This window comes from Columba livia, chromosome 2 (genome assembly GCF_036013475.1).
Source record: "Columba livia isolate bColLiv1 breed racing homer chromosome 2, bColLiv1.pat.W.v2, whole genome shotgun sequence".
In the NCBI taxonomy this organism is placed as follows: Eukaryota; Metazoa; Chordata; class Aves; order Columbiformes; family Columbidae; genus Columba; species Columba livia.
The window spans coordinates 148,605,804-148,631,258 of NC_088603.1; the positions used below are offsets into that span (position 1 = coordinate 148,605,804).

The 25,455-nt window shown below is 38.5% G+C and overlaps 1 protein-coding gene across 12 annotated transcripts in view; it reads left to right on the top strand.

The window, feature by feature from the left end:
* COL14A1 (collagen type XIV alpha 1 chain) overlaps positions 1-25,455 on the top strand; it is a 127,143-nt gene that overhangs the window by 46,143 nt on the left and 55,545 nt on the right. For 8 of the 12 annotated variants that reach the window (XR_010470762.1, XM_065054333.1, XM_065054336.1 and 5 more), the window contains 12 exons: positions 4,228-4,373; positions 5,671-5,800; positions 8,911-9,050; positions 10,731-10,857; positions 11,925-12,064; positions 15,060-15,192; positions 16,276-16,347; positions 17,131-17,282; positions 21,523-21,652; positions 22,725-22,847; positions 24,263-24,412; positions 25,062-25,178. Coding sequence is in view for 11 of the 12 variants with exons in the window: in XM_065054333.1 (XP_064910405.1) it covers positions 4,228-4,373; positions 5,671-5,800; positions 8,911-9,050; positions 10,731-10,857; positions 11,925-12,064; positions 15,060-15,192; positions 16,276-16,347; positions 17,131-17,282; positions 21,523-21,652; positions 22,725-22,847; positions 24,263-24,412; positions 25,062-25,178 (1,560 nt within the window). In the remaining variant the exon portion in view is untranslated. The remainder of the gene's footprint in view (positions 1-4,227; positions 4,374-5,670; positions 5,801-8,910; positions 9,051-10,730; positions 10,858-11,924; positions 12,065-15,059; positions 15,193-16,275; positions 16,348-17,130; positions 17,283-21,522; positions 21,653-22,724; positions 22,848-24,262; positions 24,413-25,061; positions 25,179-25,455) is intronic. The other 4 variants (XM_065054335.1, XM_065054337.1, XM_065054341.1 and 1 more) reach the window with 1 other exon arrangement.

Sequence of the window (25,455 nt, forward strand, 5' to 3'; positions counted from 1 at the left end):
GTGCCCACTGACAGGACAAGAGTCAATGGGCACAAACTAAAGAAATGTGCCATCTGAACAGAAGAAAACATGATTTTATTGCGATGGTGGTCAAACATGGGAGTAAGTTTTCCAGAGAGGTTGTGGAGTCTTCATCTCTGGAGATATTTAAAACCCAATTGGACATACTTCTGAGCAACCTGCTCTAGCAGACCATGCCTGAACAGGGAAGTTAGACTAGATGATCTCAAGGTGTCTCTCATCCTCATCCTCGATGGTTCTTTGATTCTGTGTCAGTGCTAATCTTCCAGTCTGAAAATAAAATAAAACAGGATCATATAAAATTATTTGAGACTTCTGTTTTTGTCTCAGTCTCCTAAAATGTCATTTCCAGCCATGCTATATCCCATAACATGCTGTTAGGACCTGTTTAATTTATTGAGGTGGAGAGAACAGTCACATATTGAGCCAAGAGGATTGTTTCATATTGCACCTGGCATTCCTTTGAAGTAACCTAATCAAGTTCTGACGGAGCCTAGCCCTGCTGGCTTTGTGAGACCTGATCAGATCACACCCCAGAGTCATGCAGCATCAAGCATTTTATAGAGCTGTCTTTACTAGTGTGTTGGAAGTAATAGCCTGACATGTGCAAGTATTAATCACTCCACATGATAAAATACCTGCAGTTTCAAAGTATTTTTTACTATCCTAATGAACAACTATGGAAAATCGTAGTTTACATTCCTGCCTTAGTGTGAGATACTGACAGATTAGAATAGCCACCAATCACATTTGTCCATATCAAACATGGAAAATAGCTTACAGGTATGTGAAATTTAAATAGACACATACAATATGCATAACATGCAGATAATTAGAAAGGATTCTGACTTAATAATCACTTATAGCTTGAAATAAATATGAAATGCATTCATATTTTAATTTGCTGCAAAGATATTTTTACCTGTTTTATTTTATTGCAGTTGCTTTTCCAGTACGTTTAATTTGTCTCTATGTTACCAGAGTATTAGGATACTCCAGTAACTGTCCAAGACGCAAATCAGCATTATCTACTGGATATTTATATCTGACATTCTGAACTCTTCACCTTAAAATTCCAGTGGAAAACACTAGTTGTTTAATTTCCAGTCACCTCATTGTTAATTATTACTTACATTGCTAGAGTATCTATGAGTTCCTCTGGAGAGTTTAAATAAGAGTCATAAGTTAGAGGATACTTTTCTCGTAGATTTTTTTAAATAAAAATAAGGATGTGATTTTCTGTGATTTCTGTGAAAAGGACACGTGACGGATATTCTCTCTGTGATCCTGAGGCAGTTTGAATAGGAGTGAAACAATGTGGTAGGAAGTGCCTTTAGAATATCTCAACATGTAGTTTCTTTCTATAGGTATCAGAGGTCTGAGTGGAGCTCTGACAAGAGACTGAAGTACATTAGAAAATGTTTATGGGTAGTTTCTCCCTGTAATTAGAGGATGTGTCGGAATTCAGGGGGTATAAGTCAACACATCAACAAGGGGTTAAATAGGATGGAAGTAGGCTGAGAAAGGTTTGGAAGTGAAGATAGATGGGAAATCTGGAAGTAGAAAGCTCAAGAGAGGCCTAGGTTGAAGTTTCGCCCATGTTTACAGACCTGAACAACAGGCTGAGTGAACAGCTTTAATGAACAAGAAAGGACGAGGCTGACGTGTTTTTATATGGGAAGTTAAGAGCTCTGTTAGAGCTTGTTGAATAGGATCATAGGATCATAGGCATGATAGGATAGTTTGGGTTCGAAGGGACTTTCAAAGGTCATCTAGTCTAACCCCCCTGCAATGAGCAGGGACATCTGCAACCAGATCAGGTTGCTCAGAGCCCCTTCCAGCCTGGCCTTGAATGTCTCCAGGGGTGGGGCATCTACCACCTTTCTGGGTAACCTGGGCCAGTGTTTCACCACCCTCATTGTAAAAAATTTCTTTCTCACGTCTAGCCTGAATCTCTCCTCCTTTAGTTTAAAACCATTACTCCTTGTCCTGTCTTAACAGGCCCTGCTAAAAAGTCTGCCCACATTGCTCTCATAGGTGCCTTTTAAGTAGGGAAAGGCCACAAAAAGGTCTCCCCAGAGCCTTCTCTTCTCTAGGCTGAACAACCCCAACTCTCTCAGCCTGTCCTCACAGCAGAGCTGTTCCAGCCCTCTGATCATCTTGGTGGCCTCCTCTGGCCCCTGTCCAACAGGTCCATGTCTGTCCTGTGCTGAGCGCTACAGAGCTGGATGCAGGACTCCAGCTGGCATCTCACCAGAGTGGAGTAGATATATAATAGATATATTACTCACTGGAGATGTCAGCTAGTCAGGGTGCAGTTTTTGTTTGGACAAGGAGATTAGGGAATCTCAATGAATTATTAGCATTGTAATTAGAATTGGTTGCTGAAAATCTGTGTTTACACATGAGATTCTTTAGAAACATGAAAAGCAGAGCTTTGTAGAGGCTTAACATCCAGCCTATTACAGTCTTTCAGAGTTCCTAATAGGAAAGTTTTGATATAAATTAACAGTTGCCTTCTGCTTTTTCAGACCCTTTGAGTCATTTTAAGGACTGTTGTCAGTGTAGAAGTTCCAAAAGAGAAGCCAAAGTTCCTTGTGGTTTAACACCAGCCACAACTAAGACCATGCAGCCACATGCTCATCTTCCCCTCCTGCAAAGTAGGATGGGGGAGGGAATTGAAAGGGAAGGGAGAAACTTGCAGGTTGAGATAAGAACAGTGTAATAGGACAGCAAAGGAAGGTAGAATAATAATAATAATATATACACAATAAGTGATGAACAAGGCAATTGCTCACCATCTGGTGACCAATACTTAGCCCATCCCCAAGCAGCAATCTGAAACAGCAGTCCCATACAGTTGATCCTGGAAGATCAAAGACCTGGGCAGCAGTTCACACTCAACCATGATCACACCAAACAACTGGTCCTGGAAAAAAAGAGAGTGAGCCAGAAAAACTGGCTCCAGCTATATACAGAGCATGATGCTAATGGTAGGGCATATCTCATTGTCCATCCTGGGTGCTAGTCTGGGTGTTGTCCTGTGCACCTGCAGCTGGGAAGCTGAGTAAGTCCTTTGTCTCCTTGGCAAAAGCCAAAACATAAGTGAGTCCTCACATTCTTTTAATAATAACTCCAAAACACAGACTAGCTGCTGGAAATAAAACAATAAACTACGTCCAAGGGAAGTTCAGTGTGTTATCACCTTATTCTCATACTAAAACCAAACCAAAAGACTGTGGTAACTACTGAAACGAGAAGTTTTTAACAACTATGAAGAAAATTAACTTGATCCCAGCAAAATCTGTACACAATCGTTTGTATCTCTCCAGTGACTGCGTATTTTGGTGAGATCCATCAAGGATGTAACAGCAGTAGGAGAGGCCTTGAGATGTTATTCTGCTAGAAAAAGAGTGAGGACAATCAGAGAAGTGCAAAAAGCTGCTTTAAAGAGTTACAGAAATACAAAGCAATATTCAGAAATGCAAATTGGTGCTATTTTCTGGTATTAGTGCCTTAAATTCACAAATAAACCTAATTATGTTTGAATTTCACTCAGCCTGTTTAGTTGTACTCAACAGGTTAGCATCCACCATGATTTGCAGTGGATGATCTTGTCAACATTTGCATAATCCCACTGATACAAACCTGAGAGCCAGTTTGGACAGTCCAGGCCTTAAACACACGGCACTTTGTAGTCAAAATATTTTGATGTGCACAATGTGCTCATTCAGAGTTTCCTCCAGGGTGTCCTACCTCATGGTTTGTCTCCCATGCTCTGGCTTGGGAACTGTTGCCAGAAAGAGCCACCTCTGGGGACTGTTACTTGTTCCTAATAGCAACCCTGCCCATTCTGCCATAGCAGACCAGGGAGAAGGACAGGATCTGAACAGAATGATTTGGTGCTTAAAGAAGAGAAATCTTCCCACTTGAAGTGTTCAAAGCCTTTTAGGATAAAGAGCTGAAATGCTTTGTAAGGCATAACTCTGCCCTGGCATTAGAATTGTTTAGGTCATCGTTTCCTTGTTTCTCTAATTCTGTCTTCTTTTATGTACTAATCAGCTTTTCATAGCTGTGGCATACAGACAGTGCTTCCATGCCTGGAGGTAGCTATATTCCTTCATGTTTCCTGGGGTAAAATAAACTGAAAAGCAGACGGTTGTTCAAGTGAGACAACTGAAGTGTCTGTCTCTTGTTCCCCTGCAGTTGCTTTGCCAATGGCATCAGATCTGCAATTGTATGATGTGTCACAGAGCAGCATGAGAGCGAAGTGGAACGGAGTAGCGGGTGCCACGGGTTACATGATCCTATATGCTCCCCTCACGGAAGGATTTGCAGCAGATGAGAAGGAGGTGATGTATTGATGTATTTGAATAGCAGTCTTTCAAAAAATAAACCTTTTAAAGGACAAGCTGGCACATGGCCTTTAACTTCCCACTTGATCAGCAAACAGTTTGTGTGGTTTTTGTCATGTCTACCTTAAGTGCTGTATGTGCTACAGGCTATGAATAAAGTGCAAGTACCAGTTGATTACTTTTATATGTCATTGCTGTAAAAATGCAACAATTTCAGCTGAATTGAAATGACTCTTTTGAAATTATATATAAGATGATGCTGTTTCATCATATAAAACTAACACTCAAAGGAAGAAAAAAATAAAGTAAAACTAAGATACTTTCTAAGTGTGTTATCAGAAGAATGTGAAATTTAGCCTTTGTTCTCGTCAGGACCTTTAAAGTAAATGAAATTTGCAGATGTGACATTTATTGGTTTTCTTTTAGTGCTGTTCAACTTTTAATTGTATATTTTAAAATAGTGTCTTCCATCAAAAGTGATTTTTCGAAGGTATTTTTAGAAGGAAAAGAAGGTGGGACAAGGTAAAGTCCAGTCTCGTGTCACTAAAATAGTAAAAACAGTAGAATTTCTGGGCTGGGATTTAAAAGCTTTTATGCTCAAGTTTCTGTATGTATAATTAAGATCACATACAACATCTCTGTTCAAGCAAGAACACTAAAAAGCGTGCAGGGGCATGTGAACTTGTGGAGAGTGTAGGAAGCTACTGAAAGCTCGCATAGGCTTGTACTCTACTAAATGAGTGGCTGTGAGCACATAATTCTGTTAAAAATGGGGCCTCCCTGAAAACTGGCTGGTTCAGGAGAGCTGAGCCTTACCCTTAAGAAAGACTGTTTTTCAATTAACAAATCAGTCCATGTTAATGTGGCTCTCAGTGAAGAAGGAAAATTATACACACCTTAAATAGCAACAAATCTAAGTGTCAATGCGCATGGAAATAGATTCTTCCCATGAACTTTCCGTCCTGTGACCAAAAATGAAACAAGGTGTAGCTGGGAATGAAAAGGTCTCAGTAGCTGCACATTCTAGAGAGGACTATTTTGTCATTGCTAATGTGACTAGTTACTTTTAAATTCCTCTTACCTGTATGTTAGCTTCTGGCTTTTTGACAATTTTGTTCTTTTGATTATTGTACAAAATCCCAAAATCTTGGGCCAAGTACCACAGGAACAGTAACAGACAAGTGCTCAGCAAAGCATTTGATCATGTATCTAATTTCAAGTGTGTAAACAGTATTCTTCCCCATCATGAGCTAATTCAGAAATAATGTGTCTTTTTTATTTGTGGTGTTTTTAGATAAAAATTGGGGAGGCCTCAACAGATCTCGAACTGGATGGACTATTGCCAAATACAGAATATACAGTCACAGTTTATGCCATGTTTGGAGAAGAAGCTAGTGATCCCCTTACAGGACAAGAAACTACATGTAGGTAGCACATATCTATATTCACTTCAGTGTTAATACAACTTCAGAACAGTCTTTGCACATATAAGAGCAGAAATCTGATTTTAAAATCTTCTTTGAGTAGTCCATACGGCAAGCTCTTAACTGTACTTAAGTTTCTCAGTGTGAATGCTTAATTGTAATCCACTTGCTTTTTGAGATCGTATTGTGAACTCCTCTCTTGTTGGTAGTCATGCTATAGATATCCCTGTTGACCTTGGAACTACTGACAGTTTTCTGAACTTGCTGAAGGTGAATGAAGGTCACCATGTAGAACTCAACTGAGAGTGCTCTGTTTAGCCTCCTGCAGCCAGTAAACCAGGTGTGTGAGGGAGCCTGCTCAGGTGCAGAAGTTTGTTTCTCTGGCTCAGGAGTAGCACAGACAGAAAAGAAGCAAAGAGAAGGTTTCTACCCAACCCCTTCTGCCTCACATCTGGTAAACAGAGGGTTGGAAAGTGCCTCATGATAGATGGTGTGTTTTTAATAAGCAGTGAGAGTTTTGCCAGCTAAATTCTGTCCTCTACTAACTGTACACAGCGCTGTATGTCAGCTCTCTAAATAGCCTCGGCATTTGGAAGACAAAGGAATTGAAAATAAGTGATTGTGCTCCTGGGATATTTCTGGGACTGCATTCAGTGTCATATCTATTGCTTCCTCTTGTTTTGAGCTCCTGGGATGAGTGAGCCCATGTGAGAGAGACATAGATTTAACAGGTGAGAGAAGTTAAGACATGACAGTGCTAAGAAGAAGAAGGGTCAGAGCAATTGCTGGTAAGGTCAGCAGCTTGCGCTGTAAGAAGCTCTAGGAATGCTGTTTGAACTGGCTCATCTCTGAGAGGACACTTGTAAGCAGACAGTGCCAGTAGCAAACTACTGCAACCTGGGCATGTTTGTGGCCTTGGAATGAGTGCAGAGGATTCTTAATACTTGGAGAATCAAATCTTTGGCTCCTTGTCCCTCTGTCCCTTTCTCCTCTCTCTGTGTCTCCCTCCTTCCCCTCCCCCCCCCCCCCCCGCCTTGCTTTTGATCAATATATGCCCAATGTCTGGTTTTCATTTATCCTAAACAGTAGTTTATGTAGTTTATGGTTGTGCCAGCCTGAATTCACTTCACGTCGTATGATCTTGGAGGCTGCACAGCTCTAAACCTGTCTAACACATTGGATGGAAGATGACATGCAAATTCCAGATGCATTGGCACGAGCTGAGGATTCATGACTGCAACGTTTGATTGCAGAAGCTAGTAACATATGTTAGTCAGCCCATCGTCACTGCTGTTTCTAGATTAGAACAAAAAAACCCCTAACTACTCTGCAGCCTTAATTTATTTTTAGGGTGACTCAATGTAGTGAACTCTGACTGGTCTTTAGCACTGTAATATGGAAGAAGATTGATTTTAGCATTCCAGACGCAGCTATTCAGTTAAGCCTTCTAACAGGCTTTGATGATCAGGCAGTGAGGCAGTCTGGGATGAGAGAGAGCTCTTGGTGAGCACACCTGTCCCACATGGCCACTGTTCAGTGGTGATGGCTTCCCTGTCTGGATTCAGATTTAAGCTACTTTTTTTTTTTTAAATTTCAATGTGATTATTTTTGACATCCAGCTAGTGAAAAGGCTACCTAGTATTTTCTTCCTGGCGTGTCTATGTGCCTGGAGAGTAATCTGCCTAATTTGCAGTGGTGTTACGTGTAGTATCTGATACTCTGCATTTAGTAAATAATATCATGCTACACACTGCACTGTCTCAGTTCCTGCAGTGAAACGTTTCTCCATGCCAAACAGAGGCATGATCAGCAAGCTCATTCTGAGGTGGGGATTCTTTTGGGGCCAGGATTTACCCAAGACTCACTGTAAATATCACGTAACTGTGTCATCAGGGCTTCTTGTCTGGTTGTCAGCAATGTTGTCAGGAGGTTGGATCTGAAAGGAAAGAGCCAAGACCGAAGCATTTTGTGGTATGGACTGGATGGTGAAATAAAGTGCATTCCAGGAATGACAGAAAGTAGAAAGAAAAGCCAGCACGTGACACTCCCTTCACGAGACTTTGAGGAATATATTGAATGCCAGAAAATGTGGCAAACCCATCTAATACAGTTCCAGTGTCTCATCTTCTCTTTCTTGATAGCCAAGTTGACTTGACTGTTCCTAAGGTGGCTGTTTGCTTGCAGTTTCTGAGTTGACATATGGCCTTACTAAATATCCCATATAATATATATGGGTTTTTATCTTTCGCTTTGTTCCCATGTGCTTTTGTGTGAGGGAAACAGCTTCTGAAGTGCTGATATGTATCTGTCCACATGGATTGGTGAGGACTGTGTGTGTGAAGGCAGGATGGATAGAGAAAGGTTTCACAATTCAGAGGAAATTAGCAGATGTTGAGCTAAAGCAGAATCTACTGCTGAGAGTAACAGGCAGCACAAATTGCTTTCTCTGATGTGACAAAAGTGGATGGAATCTGAGATCTTGCATGACCTCATTTTCCTTCAGCTCATGACAGTCAAGGCATATATGGTATATAAATACAGCTTTAACTGGAGTTGCTGTTAGGAAACAGCTTCTTTGTGTAGTAAGAGAGGAAAGGTTAAGCAGAGTTTAAAAAAATTCCATATTTGGAGATCTTCTCGGCTAGTTATGCTTTTGGACAAACCTTTATGTCAAGGACTTACATGATGCAGAAAGTGTTTTTGTCAAAATACTGTTGTCATTAAATATTTTTGCTGGGATGCTCACGGTAAACAAACGCGTATAGGATAAAGATCTAGTTGAACTAAAACAATTTACACAAATTTGTTGCAAGTGTTGCATAGGTTAGATCTTGCTATAATAAATGCTATGAACAATAATGTAATTTTTTTCTTTTTCAGTATTACTTGAGATACACTTAGCAAAGCTGAAAGTTCTGTTTCAGCAAAGAGCTAAGCTATTTTACCTGCCTTTAAGTGCTTGTGTAACTCCATTGATGTAGGTCTTTTAATGTAAACATTGGTGATGTAAATTTTTGAATGGAAAATGAGCTGTTTATTTTCAAGATGTGAAAAATTTCACAGCTAAAACCTGGAATCACTTTCATGGCTTTATCTCTTTCCTTTTCAAGTGCCTCTAAGCCCACCAGCAAACTTGAAATTTTCTGATGTTGGACACAGTAGTGCTAAGCTAACATGGGATCCTGCTTCCAAAAATGTAAACGGCTATCGCATCATGTATGTTAAAACAGATGGAACAGAAACCAATGAGGTAAATGATTAGCTCCTCCCTTCCCTTAACCAATCTCAGACCTCCCCAAACTTTTGTCATTATTAAGGGTGACTTTGATAAACAAAAGCTACCTTGCAATCTGTGACAAAAGATCTGCTAAAGAATTCTGAAGCTTAGTGTAAATAGGAGTTTGCTTAGAATTGGGTGTACATGTGGCGTGGGTCAGATGTATGGGGACAGTGCCCTGAACTTTTTACATACCAGAAACACCATTGCTGGTGCACGGAAACTGAAGGAAAACACTCAAGTGAACAGTGGTTTGTAGGTGCAGGAACTTGACTAAATGTGTGGTATGGAAATATTTATCCTTGATTCAGTCTGGATAACAAGTCTTTTAATATATTTTATGTCAAGGACCCAAGCTCATTCAGAAAGACCATCTGAAGGCTTCACCATGTTTTCTTAACATTTATTGCTTTAATTACATACTGAAAACTCACTTTGTAGGAACAGCATTTGGCTTGAACAGGTTGATGAGGTGATAACAAGATGTTTTAACTTAGACTCTTGCATTTAATAATTTACTTATGCAATATTTAGTTATGCCATGTTACTAAAAGTGATTTATAATAGCTTTTAGCAGCATGAATTTGTTGATAGCATGAAAAATAGGATGGAATGATATTAATACAGAAATCTGAAAAAAAAAAGTTTTAAAAAAATAATTGCAGTAAATGAATTTAATTACTAAAACAGGCCAGATCCTTTGTAAAATAAGTTGCTATGGATAACTTTGCCCTCCAGAAAGGTCTTTAATATTAGCTACATGTAATTATGTTTCTTCTAGGACATATCTGGCCTTTCATCTGTACAGGATGGAATATTTGTATGAAACCTGAAGAAACTGTCCCTGAGTTTAGAAGAGAGCATCCCTGTGCAATGTTTTGTGTCTTTTCTTTCTGCTAGATCTCTTAAAATTTAAATTAGAGATCACTTGACTTCTTCCTGTTGATGACCCTTAGTAAAGATGATACATCTGGCTGTACTCACCACAATGGTATTTGAACATCTCAGGCTTGTGGTGATGTACTTTATACTGCAAGTGAATGTTCAGTAGGTTTTCATCTACCTCTTAACTTTCCCTTTATGTCTGTTCAAAGAGCAGGTGGCACTTTGTTTGTTTTGCATCAGTGGCATTTCCCCTGTGGTGCTGAGCTAATGTGACACTGAATAGTTGGATTGATAAGCTGTTAGTTTATACAGCTTCGAGTTTTATATCCCTGGTGAAGTCATGTTAACTGCAGCCTGGATAGAGACCAGATGAAACTGTTCTCTGTTCTCTTGACAAATGTTAAACATGATGGTTTAGGCAATGATTATCCATGGTAAAGGACTGGATTTAATGGCCCAAAAAGTTTCTTCCCCTTTTGGGTTCAAGAACTTGAAGTGCTGATATGTTAGTGAGTTAGACTTACTAAGGCTGAATTCTCCTTTTCCCTAGTTTGTCATAAAGAAAATTTTCCTTTTCCCTAGTTTGTCTGTGTTAATTGATTTTGTCAGCTTTTATGGCCCTGAATTAATACTTGTTCATAGTTTCATAGAATTCCTCTACTCATTGAGTTACATTCTTTTTCTGTATCATTTTAACCCAGCAGAATTTCAGACGCTGATAATGTGAAATGTATGATCAATATTAATTGCAATTTATGCTTTCTCTAGGTGGAAGTTGGTCGTGTTTCAACGCATACTCTAACAAGTCTGACATCCCTTACAGAGTATACTGTTGCTATTTTCTCCCTGTATGATGAAGGACAATCTGAGCCACTTACTGGCAGCTTTACCACAAGTGAGTATTGCCAAACTTTTGAAGGCTTTCCAAGAAGAATTTTTATAGTCTCTTATTTTATTGGAAAGTAAGACGAATAACAGCAAGTGTCTCTGGTTGTGAATTCAGACCTATGGAACCCTTTCTGTTATTTTCATCGGAGTTTTTGGCTTGTGTGCTTCCTTATTATGGGGCCAATTGCATCCTTACTTAGGGTAGTAATCTCTTGACATAATGAAAACATTTGTGTGGATAAGGTTAATTTCCTAAGTCTTTCCAAAATCAGCCATATTAAAGTATCTTTTATTGCAATTAGGTAGTGAAGTGTTTGTTGCTCCAGCTTTCTGAAGCATCATTCTGTGTGGTGGCACTTGTCTCTTCAGCTGAAATGTGACAAGTTTTGAATCATACCTTTAACCAGTGAACTTTATAGGTAATAAAGGGTAGAACCTTATATACATACAGAGAAACTGGAACACCAGACTGAGAAAATATAAGACATTTGAGGCTCCTGTTGTCCATTTAGCACAGTTATAGCTTCTGTAACTGTAGTTTGGCATTAAACAAATGCCTGATGATGCTTCTTAATGCTTTCCAACATAACAATGGGAAGAGAAGGACTTTGAGGGAGGAGGAAAGAGAAACATGAGGTGGAAGAGAAGAACACACACATGTGGAACAAGAAGTCGATACTTAAATGCAAACTGCAAACAGAAATGCACCCAGAGTCTCTGGAAAGGGCAGAGATTAGGACTTTGCTTTGAGGTAGAGGAAAAGAAAAGTGCATGGTGCACAGAAGTCTGAGCAAAGGCGAGGGAGTGAGGGTTGCATGGAGCTCCTTCAGTGGAGAGAGGACAAGGAGACTTGTCCAGTCAAGAGTAGATAGAGCATGTATTGTGTATATTCTTCTCCCTCAACTACTAAAACACTTCCATAAGTACAAATAAGTGTGCAAAGAATCTGTAGTGCCTTTGTTATCTTCCTCCCATGTTATACTCTTGGTAACAAACTGCAAGTAAAATGGAATGTGCTGGATATTGCCATCTATGCCATTTACTCTGACTTTTCTTTTGCATAATATTTTGCAGAAAGAGTTCCAGCTCCCCAGCATTTGGAAATAGATGAAGCATCGACAGACAGTTTTAGGGTCAGCTGGAAGCCCACCTCCTCAGATATTGCCTTTTACAGATTGGCATGGATCCCTTTGGATGGGGGGGAATCTGAAGAGGTGAGTTAGCTTCACTTTCTTAGGGTGTGAAATAAAAGAGAGAATTCCATTCTGAAGACACCTATGCTGCAACTTTTGCCAATTAAATATGGCTAATTGACTTACAGAAAAATCTGCCCCACTAACAAATCTCTCTAAACCAAAATGAAACCAATACTGAAGTTTCTTTTGGAGAGGAGGTGAGGAAAGAAGAGACCGTTTGTGAATAATCAATCTCAATCTGTAATGTGCCAGCTGCTACTTCAGTTTTTAGAAGCTGACATTGTTCATTTTGCTGTGAAGATGACGGTAGCTCAGCCAGAGCAGTGATGTCCTCACTTAATGCCCCACATTTGTCTAATGTCCTGGCCACAGTAAAATTGCCTGTGAAGCCTTAGTTATGTAATGTTACAAAGGGAAAAGTTTACATATAGTTAATTTATTAGATTGTTCCTTTATTCCTCTTTAGGATTTTTTTTTTCTTTTCCTCCTGAGTGCTGTATTCTTTGCTCTAGGCCGCTTATGTGTCTTCTCCATAGTGCCATTTTCATCAGTCTAACTTTTTAAATCATTTTTCATCATTTTAGCTTTTCCTGTTTTGTTCTCTTTTTCCAAGTAGAAAAAGAGAGAGACTTTCTCTCCCTTTCCCAAATTTTCATTTTTTATTGTCTGTCTCGTTTCCTCTTTCCCATTATTTACTCATTCTTTTGGCTTCTTTTGTACTCTGCAATCTTTAATGACTCTCTCAAACATCTCATTCCCTTGGCATCAGCACTGCGAAGAGAAGCCACATGCGCAAACTCTTTATCTGGGGAAGAACTCGCTGGGGAAGATGACATTTCCCACCTGGCCCTATGTCTCATGCATCATTTTGTCATCCACTAGGGCAGAAAACAGTCATTTCAGCTTAGGTTATGTGGCATTTTTTTCTGTAAATTCAGCTTAGCCTGAGTCTTTCCTCCCTTTCACCCAGCAATAGGTAGTCATGCAAGAAAGAAAGAAATTACAGGAGTGAGCAGGGAAAAGGAGTTGGCAGATGATTGAGTGAGCCCAGGTCAGCCCCCCGCATTTTCTCCTGCAGTAGGTGAACTGATTTGTTTCTGTTTAAGTTCCAAAGAGTGGCTGTCAGTGAATCCCTTCAAGCTACATGCATTTTTCAAGTGAGATTTATGATATCTGTGTTCTTCGAGCGCGGGCATAAATGGTCACGAAAGATTTAAACTGTTAAGGTTCCACTTGTTCATTGCATTCCTTAAGAACTGCTGGAGGCCCTAATAGTTCAGTACACGGAAATATTAAAAATACCCGAGCTGCTTTCTTATTCTCCTTGTGTGACCTCTCTAATGGGGTCAGGCCTAGGACAGCACAATACCTCCAGGCTGGTGCCTCTTTAAGCTTCTTTCCCAGCTAAGTGATCAGTCATGCAGAGCGATGACATGCACTCCCTCTGCCTTTCTCCCAAGACCCAACTTGCCAATTAGCTGAGCGGGGTCAGGGGGTGGTGGTGACAATTGCACCCACACGGCTGGCGGGTGTGGGATGTTTAGTGGGGTGTTAGTGCTGAAGAACCAGAATAAATGTAAGAGCGACCTTTTATTTCTAGGTTACAGTAGAGAATGCACGCTGTTATACTGATGTGCTTGTTACTATTCCTGCTTCTGTTATTTGTCCTCCCCTACTGAAAGTTCAGCACTTCGTGTTCTTTTTTCTTTGTGGTCTTCTCTGTGGGCTAAATTAGCAGGGAGTGGAGGGCGACAGAAGTTATGCTTCAGAAAGTATGCCAAAGTAATGTGTAAGACAGATATGCATCTAACTATGTATAGATATTTAGCTATAATCATTCAAGTTCATTCCTGAAATTTTCCCAAGAAAATCTGTGCCAGAAAGTCTGCAGTGTGGGGTGCCTAACTCATTCTTTGATAGTTGTTGAAAACATGGCCCCAACTAATTTCTTTCTGCTTTTGTTTTCTGTATCTGAGTTCAGAAGGTCTGTGATTGTTTTATGATTCCCTCTTCCCTAGGACCAACTCAGGAAATCTCCTGTGGTAATTAAAATAATAAAGTGTGATTCACTGTTTCTGCTAACTGCTGTTGTAGATTTTTATGCAGCATACGTCTATTGCTTGATTTCCATTATAAGTCCTACTTTGATTCTGTGTATACAGCAGCCCCCTTTAAAAACTTGCAGTATTATCCTAGATAAAGTTTGTTTAATTTTAGTATCTGTCTGCATAATCTAAAAATGATTCCTGAAACCAGTCGGCCTGTTCTGCCAGAATTACTACTCAGGTTTCTCACATTCTGTTTACAGTCCCTTTAGCTCCAACTCCTGCCTGTCTGTTGATTTCTTGCAATAAAATAAATGAAGCACACAAAAATCTGAAGTGAGACCTTCTGCTTACCACTAACATTGCACGTGTGAATCTGCTGCTGCTGTCATAGATAGAAATAAGAAAAATTACTATTTAAAACATCACAACATATAGCAAACTTTTTGCCAGCACATCTCCCCTAATCCCCAAGTCTGCAGCATTTTTCAAGTCACATTCAGATGTATAGAACTGTAACCTGGATTATAATTCTGATGTAGAGGCAGTATTTTGTAAGGCTGTGGAGATGCCTAATACATTTGTCATAAGAGTGCTTGAATGGTAGAAATATGAATGAATGTTATGTTGTTTTCACTGATGAATGTTTTGAATTTCAGTGATTTTCAAATGAAATACACATGGTCAGCTTTAGCAATTAATTAGTTCTGAGTGGAAGTACAAGATTAGAGTAATCAGGCCAGCCACAAAATAATGAATACATTTTAAGTATTCTTAACAGTGTTTTTTCTGGGTGTATTCTGTGAATCTTTTTATTTCAACATAGCTAATAAATTCTTTGGGCAGATCTGAACATAGATTTAATTTATTTTAAAGGAGAATCCATTTTCTTCCTTTCTGTCAATTCATATAAATTAATCAAATGCAGAACTGATTTACTTTAATCTTGCTGTGTTATTAATACTTAGGTTGTCCTAAATGGAGAAGCAGACAGTCATGTTATTGAGGGTTTGTTGCCCAACACAGAATATGAAGTTTCCTTGCTGGCAGTTTTTGATGATGACAGTGAAAGTGAAGTTGTTGCTGTTCTTGGAGCTACATGTAAGACAAACTCTTGATTATGATTTTTAGAGAGGTTTAAGTGATTTAAATATAATGCATATATCTTATATTTAAAGTATGGTCCATCTTTGGGTAACTATAGTATTGAAAAATGTGGTAGTTTAGCACGAGGGCTTTACTGACTGTATTTTTTCTTATTTAATATTATGTGGTAAATGGTACTGAATCAAAATGATGGTTTGGCTCCCTGTCTGAGCTCTGGTATTAACAACCTTTGAATCTGGGTAGATGTTCTTCCATCCTACATTTCAGTATTTAGTCAGTTCCTTATGGGAAGATGTATTAGATTTCAGGGATAAATAAATGTTTTAAAGTAAATAATTAACCAGAATTTCATTTAAGATGTTTGGCATTTATAGTATAACCTTTTCTTTCTTATTTATTTAATTTATACTCACTAGAGGTGAATTCACTCTTGGCTGAAATAGTGGTCCAAGTTTACATAGGCATCCCGTGACATTAACATGGAAGTAACAAAGATAAAATTTCAAAATCATGTCCAGTGAATTTGATAGCTAATGATCAAAACAGTGGCCAGCATGTCAGTAGATTGCTCTATCTAATCTCTTTTTACAGTTAATGACTTAGTTAAGTAAACAAGTTTAATCTTGAACCTTCTGTTAAGACAAGAAGCCCTTACCCATCCAAGCGATGCTTATATTGCCCAGTGTTGCTAAGTGTCCTTTCTGTTTTTTACTTGGACAGAAGTGAAGCACCCTTAAAAAACTTTCAATTTAATTAATCTGACAATCTTAACAAATGGTCAAAGTGGAATTCATTATGCATAGTTCAGCCAGAAATGTGGGAAACTATATGCGTTCTTAGTTAGCGGTACAGTTTATAATTATGTCTTATCTGTAGATCTGAGTGCTAATCTTGCAAATATATGTGCCTAAAGAAAACTAAATGAATAGTTCCCTTGTAGCATCAGAAATGCCTGAAGTGTGTGGGATACTTGTAGGTGTGAACACATAGTTTCATTGTCATAGTTAGAAATGCAAGATAAATACTGTGTGTTCGATGTCTTGTTGAATTGTTAGTGAGCTGAGTATCGTTTTTCAGTTGCAATGACTTCTGCAATACCTACCACAGTGACTACTGCCAGTACCGCAACATCTAAGCCCACCACAGCAGGTAAATAGAATAAATATCAACAGTTTAAATGCTGTTTAAATGCAAAGAGCAAATGTCCCTCACAAGCACATCCAGATGCAGAAAGCTGTGATATTACTGAGAAGCCGATAACCTCAGTTCCTGATGGTCCGTGTGGTCAGCACATGGCCATGGCAGACCTTGAGGAGGTGCAGGCCCCAGGCAAGGGGCATCACCGGTGAAAGGTCCACAAAGTCATACTCCTGCACCACCTTTTGGCATGTGGCCAGTGTCCTGCACGTGCCGTGTGTGGATGGAGCCAACCTCTAACTCAGCATAGGGACTCTGAATGATACCAGTGATATTACATAGGAATACAGAGACTAATTTGGAAAAATCAGCTCTGTCTTTCCCTTTATAAATATGAGCTTGAAACTATTCAGAATTTTGTTTGCTTTTGAGGGTTCTGTTTGTTTTCCCTGGAATTAGAAAACTGACTTTTAAGGATCAATGGTTCTGGAGTATTTATCTTCCGCAATGGAGTTTTGGTTAGTCTAAAGCTCCATAAGCCGAATAATATAAACAAGGCGAATGGGGTAACATATGTTAAGGGCAGTATAAGATAACTATTATTTTATTAAAGAGTTAAAGTTTTTATGTTATTAAGACCAAGTATGACTGAACTGTATGGGTTTGCCCCACCATGGATCTGCAGACCCACCATGAGTTCCGTAGAGCTTGCAGCTACTTGGTGATAATTAGCACAATTCAAAATATAAAAAAATAGAGTTGAGAAGATACTAATTAAGTTACTTTTGGCTTTAGTTTTTCGAACAGGAATCAGAAACCTTGTTATAGATGATGAAACAACCTCAAGTCTGAGGGTGATGTGGGAAATTTCAGATTACAATGTTCAGCAGTTCCGAGTGACCTACCTCACTGCGAAAGGTGACCGTGCTGAGGAAGCGGTAAGAATGGTCTGTATGGGTTTTTTATGAATGGCTTCATGAGCTTAAAAAGTTTGTTTAATAATTGCTAAGGCATGATCTCTCCTTACGACAGTCACATGGCAATTAGTAAAAGAGCCATATTTGGTGTTAACGTGGGACTGAACTTCAAAGTTTTAATTGAATAGCACCTGCTATACTGCAGGCAACAGCAGTCAAGTGTAAGATCAAGGCCCAGTCACACAGATGTTTCAAGAAATCATAGTTAAAAGACTAGATGCCTGTCCTCTTTCTCCTGTATTTTTAAAATTTATCTAAATTTGGGGGATTTTTTTTTCTGTTTTGGATTTTTTTTTTACTCCTAGGCCTTTTTCTACCCTGAGATTGTGGTTTAAAAACTCCTAAATGTTTGTACAGGACAATATTAAATATTTTTTTCCTTCAGCGATTTTGTTCCCTCCCTAAAAGTCTCATTTTATGCTAAAACAATGTAATCGAAGTTCGAATGCAGAGTTTTCATATTGCTCGTTAACCTCAACATGTCACAATAAAGACAGGACTTTTTAATCTAGTGCTTAAGAATATTTGGTATCTTTCTAATACCATGTGATAATCAAAATTAAAATTGTCTTACACAAAAAAAGTTTCTGGTGATCAAGATTTTGGAAAATATTTGAAAGAATGAAGAGTACTATGTGTGCTCTTTTGTGCATATATAATAATAATAATAATATAACTATAATATATATAATCATAAAAATATAAATATAATAAAAGCTTTAGCCGTATTTTAATATATCACACTTTTTGAGATAATTTCAGTATTCTGGGAGGTGAAGTGCTTTAAAAAAAAAAAAGAAAACAGAAAAAATTGGGGAAATTTTGAGATAGCTCTATGTAGACACATTTAAGAGATTAAATTGTATAGCTTGAGGTTATTTTCTTAGTCAATAGCTCAGAATGCAGAAATATTCCCCATATCACTCTCCTTCTATGTCTGTCATGTGGCTCACTCCTCTTCATAGAACAGTTATATTGAAAATATGAGATATTCTTTTATGTCTACTAACTGACATTTTTAGCCCTATATCAGACTGTATGGATTAAAAATATTACAAGGTGTTAGTTGAATATCTTTTTTTCTAGAAAAATATGAATCAGTCTTTTTTCATTTTGGTTTCATTCATCTTTTATGAGTCTGTGCTAGAAAATTACTTTTTAGCCATCTCTTTCAACTATAATCTGAAATTGAACTTTAAATATAGTGGTTTCCTTTTGGAGCAGAAACATGCTTTATGAATTTCCTTGACTGTATTATAATATAGTATATGATACAGTGGCAAACTTGCACAGCATAATGGCACAAATTGTACAGTTTTTCTGACATTAACCCAAAGTTTCTCAAATTCAGATCCCAGATTTACTGTTGCAGCTTTGGGCAGCTCAGTCATATTCATCTGCATGATATAAATGTAGTTCTGTTTTAGTATTCAACGACTATTATTTTAAAAGGAAATCAATACTGTAGGAAGGGCATTCAGATTCTGGCTATCAGAAGGATATTAAAGTTAACCCAAAAGCTCATTAAGGAAAATTACAAAATTGTAAGATTAGGGAGGTATCTTGGCTCTAATTCAGCAAATTATTTAATCTTAAGTATACTCTCAAGTCTTATAATCTTTGGTCACAATTCAGCAAACAGATTTAATCTTTGAAATTAATCATGTGCATAAATACTTTTCTGAATAAGGAATGATGTAAGATTGTAGTAAAAAATTAAGCACATTTTAAATGGAAGGAATGTGTTTTATCATGTGGCTTCAAGCACCTGAGAGGTGCAACACAGATGTCACTGGAAAGACAGACATTCGATTTTTAGGGGAGTGTTTATATGTTTAAGTGCACTTCTTAAGAAGAACCAAAACGTTTTGTGGAATTTGGGCTTAAATATACGATAGCGTGACAATTCTGTGGTGGATGCTGAAGTTTTTTGGCTCCCTTTCCATAAAAATATTAATAAGTTTTTTAATCCCACATCCAATTGGCTGAAGGTCAGGGACTAGAACATGTAATAGGATACTTTTCACTGCAGAAGGGTCAAGCTCTAAATTGCATGTATGTTCTTGGGTGTGCTGCACATACTGGAAGGATCACATTTGTTTTTTCTTCCTTAAAGCCAAGAATATTTCTCACTGCTGAAAACTATATTGTTCTGTAGATCGCCAATGTGCACATGTGGAAAAGAGAGAGTTCTCAATGCTTGTGTCCCCTCTTCTATAAAACAACAAAAAAAAAAGGTTGTTCTTTTTTTCAGAAACATAGTTTGTATGTTTTGAGTATATGTATGGAAAAGTTTAGCATGGTAATCTTTCATGCACAACTATTTAGGTGGTTTTGTCCAGCTTTAATCAATAAAGTACTTTTTGACAAGGCTTAACACCTGGGTATGCTAGTTTAATTTCCTTCTGTGTATCACTTGCCAAAATTAGAATGTATCCTGGAATGTTAAAACTGGTGAGAGCTTTCTTCTCTGAGTATGTGCTTTAGAAAACTTTGCCCTCAGCAGACGCATCAGTCTTCTTTAAAACAACAAAATACTTTAGGCTCATGTTCTGCTTTTCCCCCTTGAGCTCAAAAGGCCTATAGATCTCTCAACTTCTTGCCAAATATGTGTGGTTGCTGGCTCAGGTGATAGTTTCACACAACAGACATGGGCCAGGGAGGGTCCAAAATGAGATAGGATCTTGGGACTGTTGCTTTCAACAATGTTACTTCATAGGACATAGATTTGGTGCAGGGAACGTAGGATTAGTTTCTTGTTTTTACCATGTATGTTCCACATGCTAGGTAGCTCCTGTTCAGGCTTTGGAGGCTCTCTGAGATTCAAATTTTACTGACAAGTTAAAAGATTTCAAGGCTTTACTTGGGCACCTCTACCAACACTATTATGATACTAGTTTTTTGGGCTCTGGCTAAAATATCCTAATCTATTGAAGAATTTCAGAAATAGCTGCTGATGGCAGACCTCCTACTGCATTACAAGAAGCAATGCTCAATTCAGCAGTTTGAAACATTTGCTCTAGCACACCCAAAACTGCCTGGATGGATTTCTACAACTTCTCTGCTTCTACCAGGTTGCCTGGTTGGACTTCTGATGCAAATCTTCCATGTTTCATGGCAGTTTGGGACCCTCTGCTATTTGTGGGATGTACTCCTACTTCCTCTCCTAAGTGGCTAACTTCATTTGCTTGTCGCCAGACTAGATGCAGATGGGACAAACATGTTTTATTCCTACTTGCTCGGTTCATGCTTCCTAATTTCCTGAATTCATTTTCCTTCCTCCAAAGGGAAGGAGGATTTTCTGTCCCCAAAGAGCATTAACAATCAACCTTTATTAATGAGCATATCTTTGGACAGTCATACTCATAGCAAGAATAAATACAATTAGAGGATTTATTTTGTCTGTACTAACCATCCATATAGTACCAGTGGTTTACGGATGTCGTAGTTTAGCCCCAGCCAGCATTAGGACCACGTGCTACTCACTTACCCCTCTCACCACTCCCCAAGGGAATGGGGAGGAGAATTGGGAAACATATAAAAACAGTTTAACAGAACCACAGAGGAACAGGTGAACAACAAATACAATAACAATGAGAGAATATACAAGGCAAGGAATACACAATGCAATCACTCACCAACCCAGAAGACAGATGCCCAGCCTGATGCTGAGCACCGATCCTCCAAGGAGCGATTGCAAACACTGGACCGCGCTTTGCACTCGAACAACACGGCACTTCACCACCGGCCCCTGAAAACGAAGTCCCAGACAGCAGCGATTCCCCAAGCAGTGAGTTCCTCCCCCAGCCAGCTTGCCCCAGTTTTATACTGAGCGTGGTGTCATACGGTGTCAAACATCCCTTTGGCTAGTTTGGGCCAGCTGTCCTGGCTGCATCCCCTCACAGCTTCCTGTGAAAGTGAACTCTGTCCTAGCTAAACCAGCACAATGGAGCTGTAGTGGCTCACAGGTTTAATATAAAGCTGTATTATTCTGTAGGCGCATTCTACTTTTTATTTTAGTCAGGTATAACTAGAAGATCCATTAAAAGGGTGGATAATCTTATTATTTTACCATCAAGTACCAGAAATATCTAAAAATGGAAGCTATACAGCAATACCAGTGGAATGTGGTGTCAGAGATCATGTAGGATACAAAAAAGCTTTGGCCCTAGTCATTATGCTTGATGGTTTCTGTTTTCTGACCATCCAGGTCATGGTGCCTGGGAGACAAAACACTCTTCTGCTTCAGCCTCTGCTGTCTGACACAGAATACAAAGTTACCATCACTCCCATCTATTCTGATGGGGAGGGGGTCAGCGTCTCGGCTCCTGGCAAAACTTGTAAGTATTATACAAACTTTCTGCTTGTCTTTGGCTGGGATATGAATGAAGAAAGGCTCACTCTTTTGGCCTTTTTCCTTGACTGTAGTAATATATATCAGTATAAATGAGGGCTTATTTTGCATGACTTATATGACTCAAGCTTTATATTAAGATTGGTTCAGTGATTTATAAACAATGGGTTGCTTCTAATTGATAAGTTATATTTTATATTCAAATACTGTGAGTTTGCAGAAACGTGTTGAGTAATAAAGCTGGTAAGTCCTTGATAGTTAGCCTACCAACGCTGAGCCAACTAATGCAGAAAATAAAGTAAACAATGCCTGCTGGAATAGAATCAAATCAACCATTGTACTGTTACATTTTCTTTTGTGTGAGATCATTACTTTTTAAAGGTCATTAGAAAGTAGAAATTAGAAATGCTGCTGAACTTTCTATAGAAGTGATTGCATTATCTCTAGAGCTTTGACCAAGTACCAAAAGATTACTCAGCTGTAGCTTAAGTTCCCTCTCTACTGTATATTGGCAAAAAAATAATCTCATTGTGCACTGCTAGTCATGACAGTATAATTTTATTGAACTGTTCTCCTAATTTACATAATTTCTGCCTAAATTGAAGTGCTATTTGTGCAGACACTTAAATCACTTGTAAATCATTCCTTTGATTCCATTTGAAAGCACTAAGTGTCCACAAGAGCATGATTTATACATTAAAAACTTCAGTGCACTTGGATTGAAAGAAACTATGTAAATAAAAGATAATTGTATTTGAATTATCTTACTTTTTTTAATGTAGGGACAAAGTTGGGAATTAATTGGAAAATTCACTGTTTGTTGAACAAAGTTCATAATTAATCCTTGGTATAACTTGGTATAACTTTCTTAAATACATCAATATTAATCCAGTAGCGTTAATATCAAGGAAGAATTTGATTGAAGACTTTCATTCTGGCATTTTTAACTGTAAATGTGAGAGTACTGGCTATCTCACATTTTCACGTGCATGTGTTAAGTTTTATGCCTGTGCTTGTATGAGATAATTTTGTAAGAGTTCAGTTTGGTTTCTTTTCAGTACCCTTGTCTGCTCCTAGAAATTTGCGTGTCTCGGATGAATGGTACAACAGATTACGTATCAGTTGGGATGCCCCACCGTCACCCACAATGGGTTACAGGATTGTCTACAAACCTATCAACAGTGAGTTTTTAAACTGAATTTTTTGGTCATTTGGTTTTGACTGTACAATGTCTTGACATCATCTTTTGCTGAATTTGGTACTTAAATCATACAGTTGCAATTACAGCCTTGAACGTGCTATTATTTGGGTGTCTCAGGTTTTGAAGTGAGAGTTTCACAGTCACAGAATGATACCGGTTGGAAAGGACCTCTAGAGATCATATGGTCCAACCCCCTGATCAAAACAAGGCCAGCATGGAAGAGGCTTCTCTGGACCTTGTCCAATCATGTTTGTAGTATCCACAAGGATGGAGATTTCAAAACCTCTCTAGGCATCTGTTGAAGTTTTTTACTACACTCACTGTGAAATTGTTTTTCCTAATATCTAACCAAAATTTCCCATGTTGCACATTTTGTGTTTTCTCTTACTGTCTTTCCTGTTTGCCTCAGAAGAGATTCTGTCTCTGTCTTCTCTGCCCCTTCCCATTAGGTAGGTGTGGGCAGCAGTAAGATTCCCCCTTAGACTTCCCATCTTATGGCTGATGAAAACCAACTCTTTCAGTCTATCCTTTTATGTCATTTTACCATTACTCTTTCTATTTATTTCAGAGACTGCCTTTGCTCTTTACCTCTCTTCTGAGTTCTACTGTCCTTCAACTTTCTTCCCCTTACAATGCAAACAAAGCTTTAGTTTCCTTGACTTTTTCTCCCACCCTACATCTCCCCCAAAATCTTGCCATTTTATTTGTTGTCCATTTTGTTTGTGTTGCATCCCTTGGCCACCAGCACATTTCAGCTAGACAAGGCACACCTCTTCCTTTGATTTTTTTTTTTTAAATCACGGTCCTCTATTAAGCACAAAACACAAACACGTGACCGTTAAGGGGCTAAAATACTGTCCAAAGATGACACTATTGCCTGTTTTCTGGAATATATCCAGAACAGCTAAGATAGGTGACAAAGGAGCTGTTTGCAGTTCTGAATTGAGAAAGTATTATTCTTTTCTATTTTCCTTACCATTTTTACACAGTGTTAAATGATGCTGTTATGTATAAGAACGCTGTAGGGACTGTTTTGCTGGCTGGCATCTGCTGTCCCCCTGTTGGTCCTGGCACACCATCAAGCTGAGGAGATCTTTGGCTGCCTATTTAGGGCAGTAGTAAGTCACTGAAGCAGAACAAAAGGGTCTTAACAGATGCCAGTGTATAGCCCTGCCCTAATGAATCCCACTGCTGAATTTCCTAAGTGTATTGTGGCCTCTGTCCATGCAAGGACTGAGCAGAGTGTCTTCATTTTTGTGTTTGGTAATAAAAATAAAAGGGGAAAAAACTAGGAGTAACTTTAGAAGCTCATATAATTTTGAATGGGTCTTAAGATTTGTTTTAACTACCTGCTAATTCAACCGATGAGCACATTGTTTGCTTTATTTTTTGCAGTTCCTGGTCCTGCGTTGGAGACCTTTGTAGGGGATGATATTAATACCATTCTCATTCTAAATCTCTTCAGCGGAACGGAGTACAGTGTTAAAGTATTTGCCTCATACTCAACAGGCTTCAGTGATGCCCTAACAGGCGTAGCCAAAACCTGTAAGAACGATTTCATGCTATTCAGATCTCTACGGGCTGGTTTTTGCTGTAACTATGGCTTTGTGCAGCTCTCTGTATAAATTTTCACGTGGAAGACTTTCTCAGTTGTTTGCAAGTTTTTTTCCTGAAATGAAACTCTCTTGTTTTTATCAGGCTTTAAGATAATCTGCTGCATGCTAGCAGGACACGAATCATAAAGCAGATGTTATTATTTATCAGCCAGACATGTTTGTTTAGTAGTAGATATAAATCTCCTTAACGGAAAGTAGGTTTAGCCTTTTTTGGTCTAGCTCCGTATATATAATAAGATTTAGTCTTTATATATCTAAAGCTTAATTTTAAATTAGATTTTGACAGAAGTATTGCTGTTATAATGATATTTTTATACTTGTTTGTAGTAACTGAATTTTTACCAGTGTTCATTATTTAGGTCTAACTGAATTGATGTAATTTTCCTAACTTTTCATCGAAAGATTCACTTTTTATTTTTCCTTCCTGTTTTTGATTTTATTGACTTTTTTTAAGTAGCTTTTGAATTTATTTGTTAAAAATAAATTGGCGCAAGTGTTTCACTACAGTTCATTTGTAATTTTTTTCTTGTATGTCTTACTAGAGGTGTAAATTTGATTTTTGGGTATTTAATTTTCAGTGGACCTGGGTGTGACAAATTTGGATTCCTATCAAGTCCGCATGACGAGCCTCTGCGCTCAGTGGCAGCTTCACAGACATGCTACTGCATACAGGGTAGTTATAGAATCCCTTGTAGGTAAGTCACATCATTCAATAAGTACCTACAGCCTAACCTAGAGAACTGAATTGCGTAAGTTAAGTAATTGCATGCTGTTTGACCTGTAGCCTGGCTCCTGAAATACTGGAAATGATGGATGGAAGAGAGTTGTGTTCACATGGAAAGTTTCAGGAGTGGAAGTAGCATTGCTGTCCTTTTATATCAAACAGATGTTGATAACTTGTCCTTTTTATTGGGGGGAGTCTTGTCTGTCAGCAGAAGATAAGTGATTATCTGAGCTTTTCACTGGTGTGAG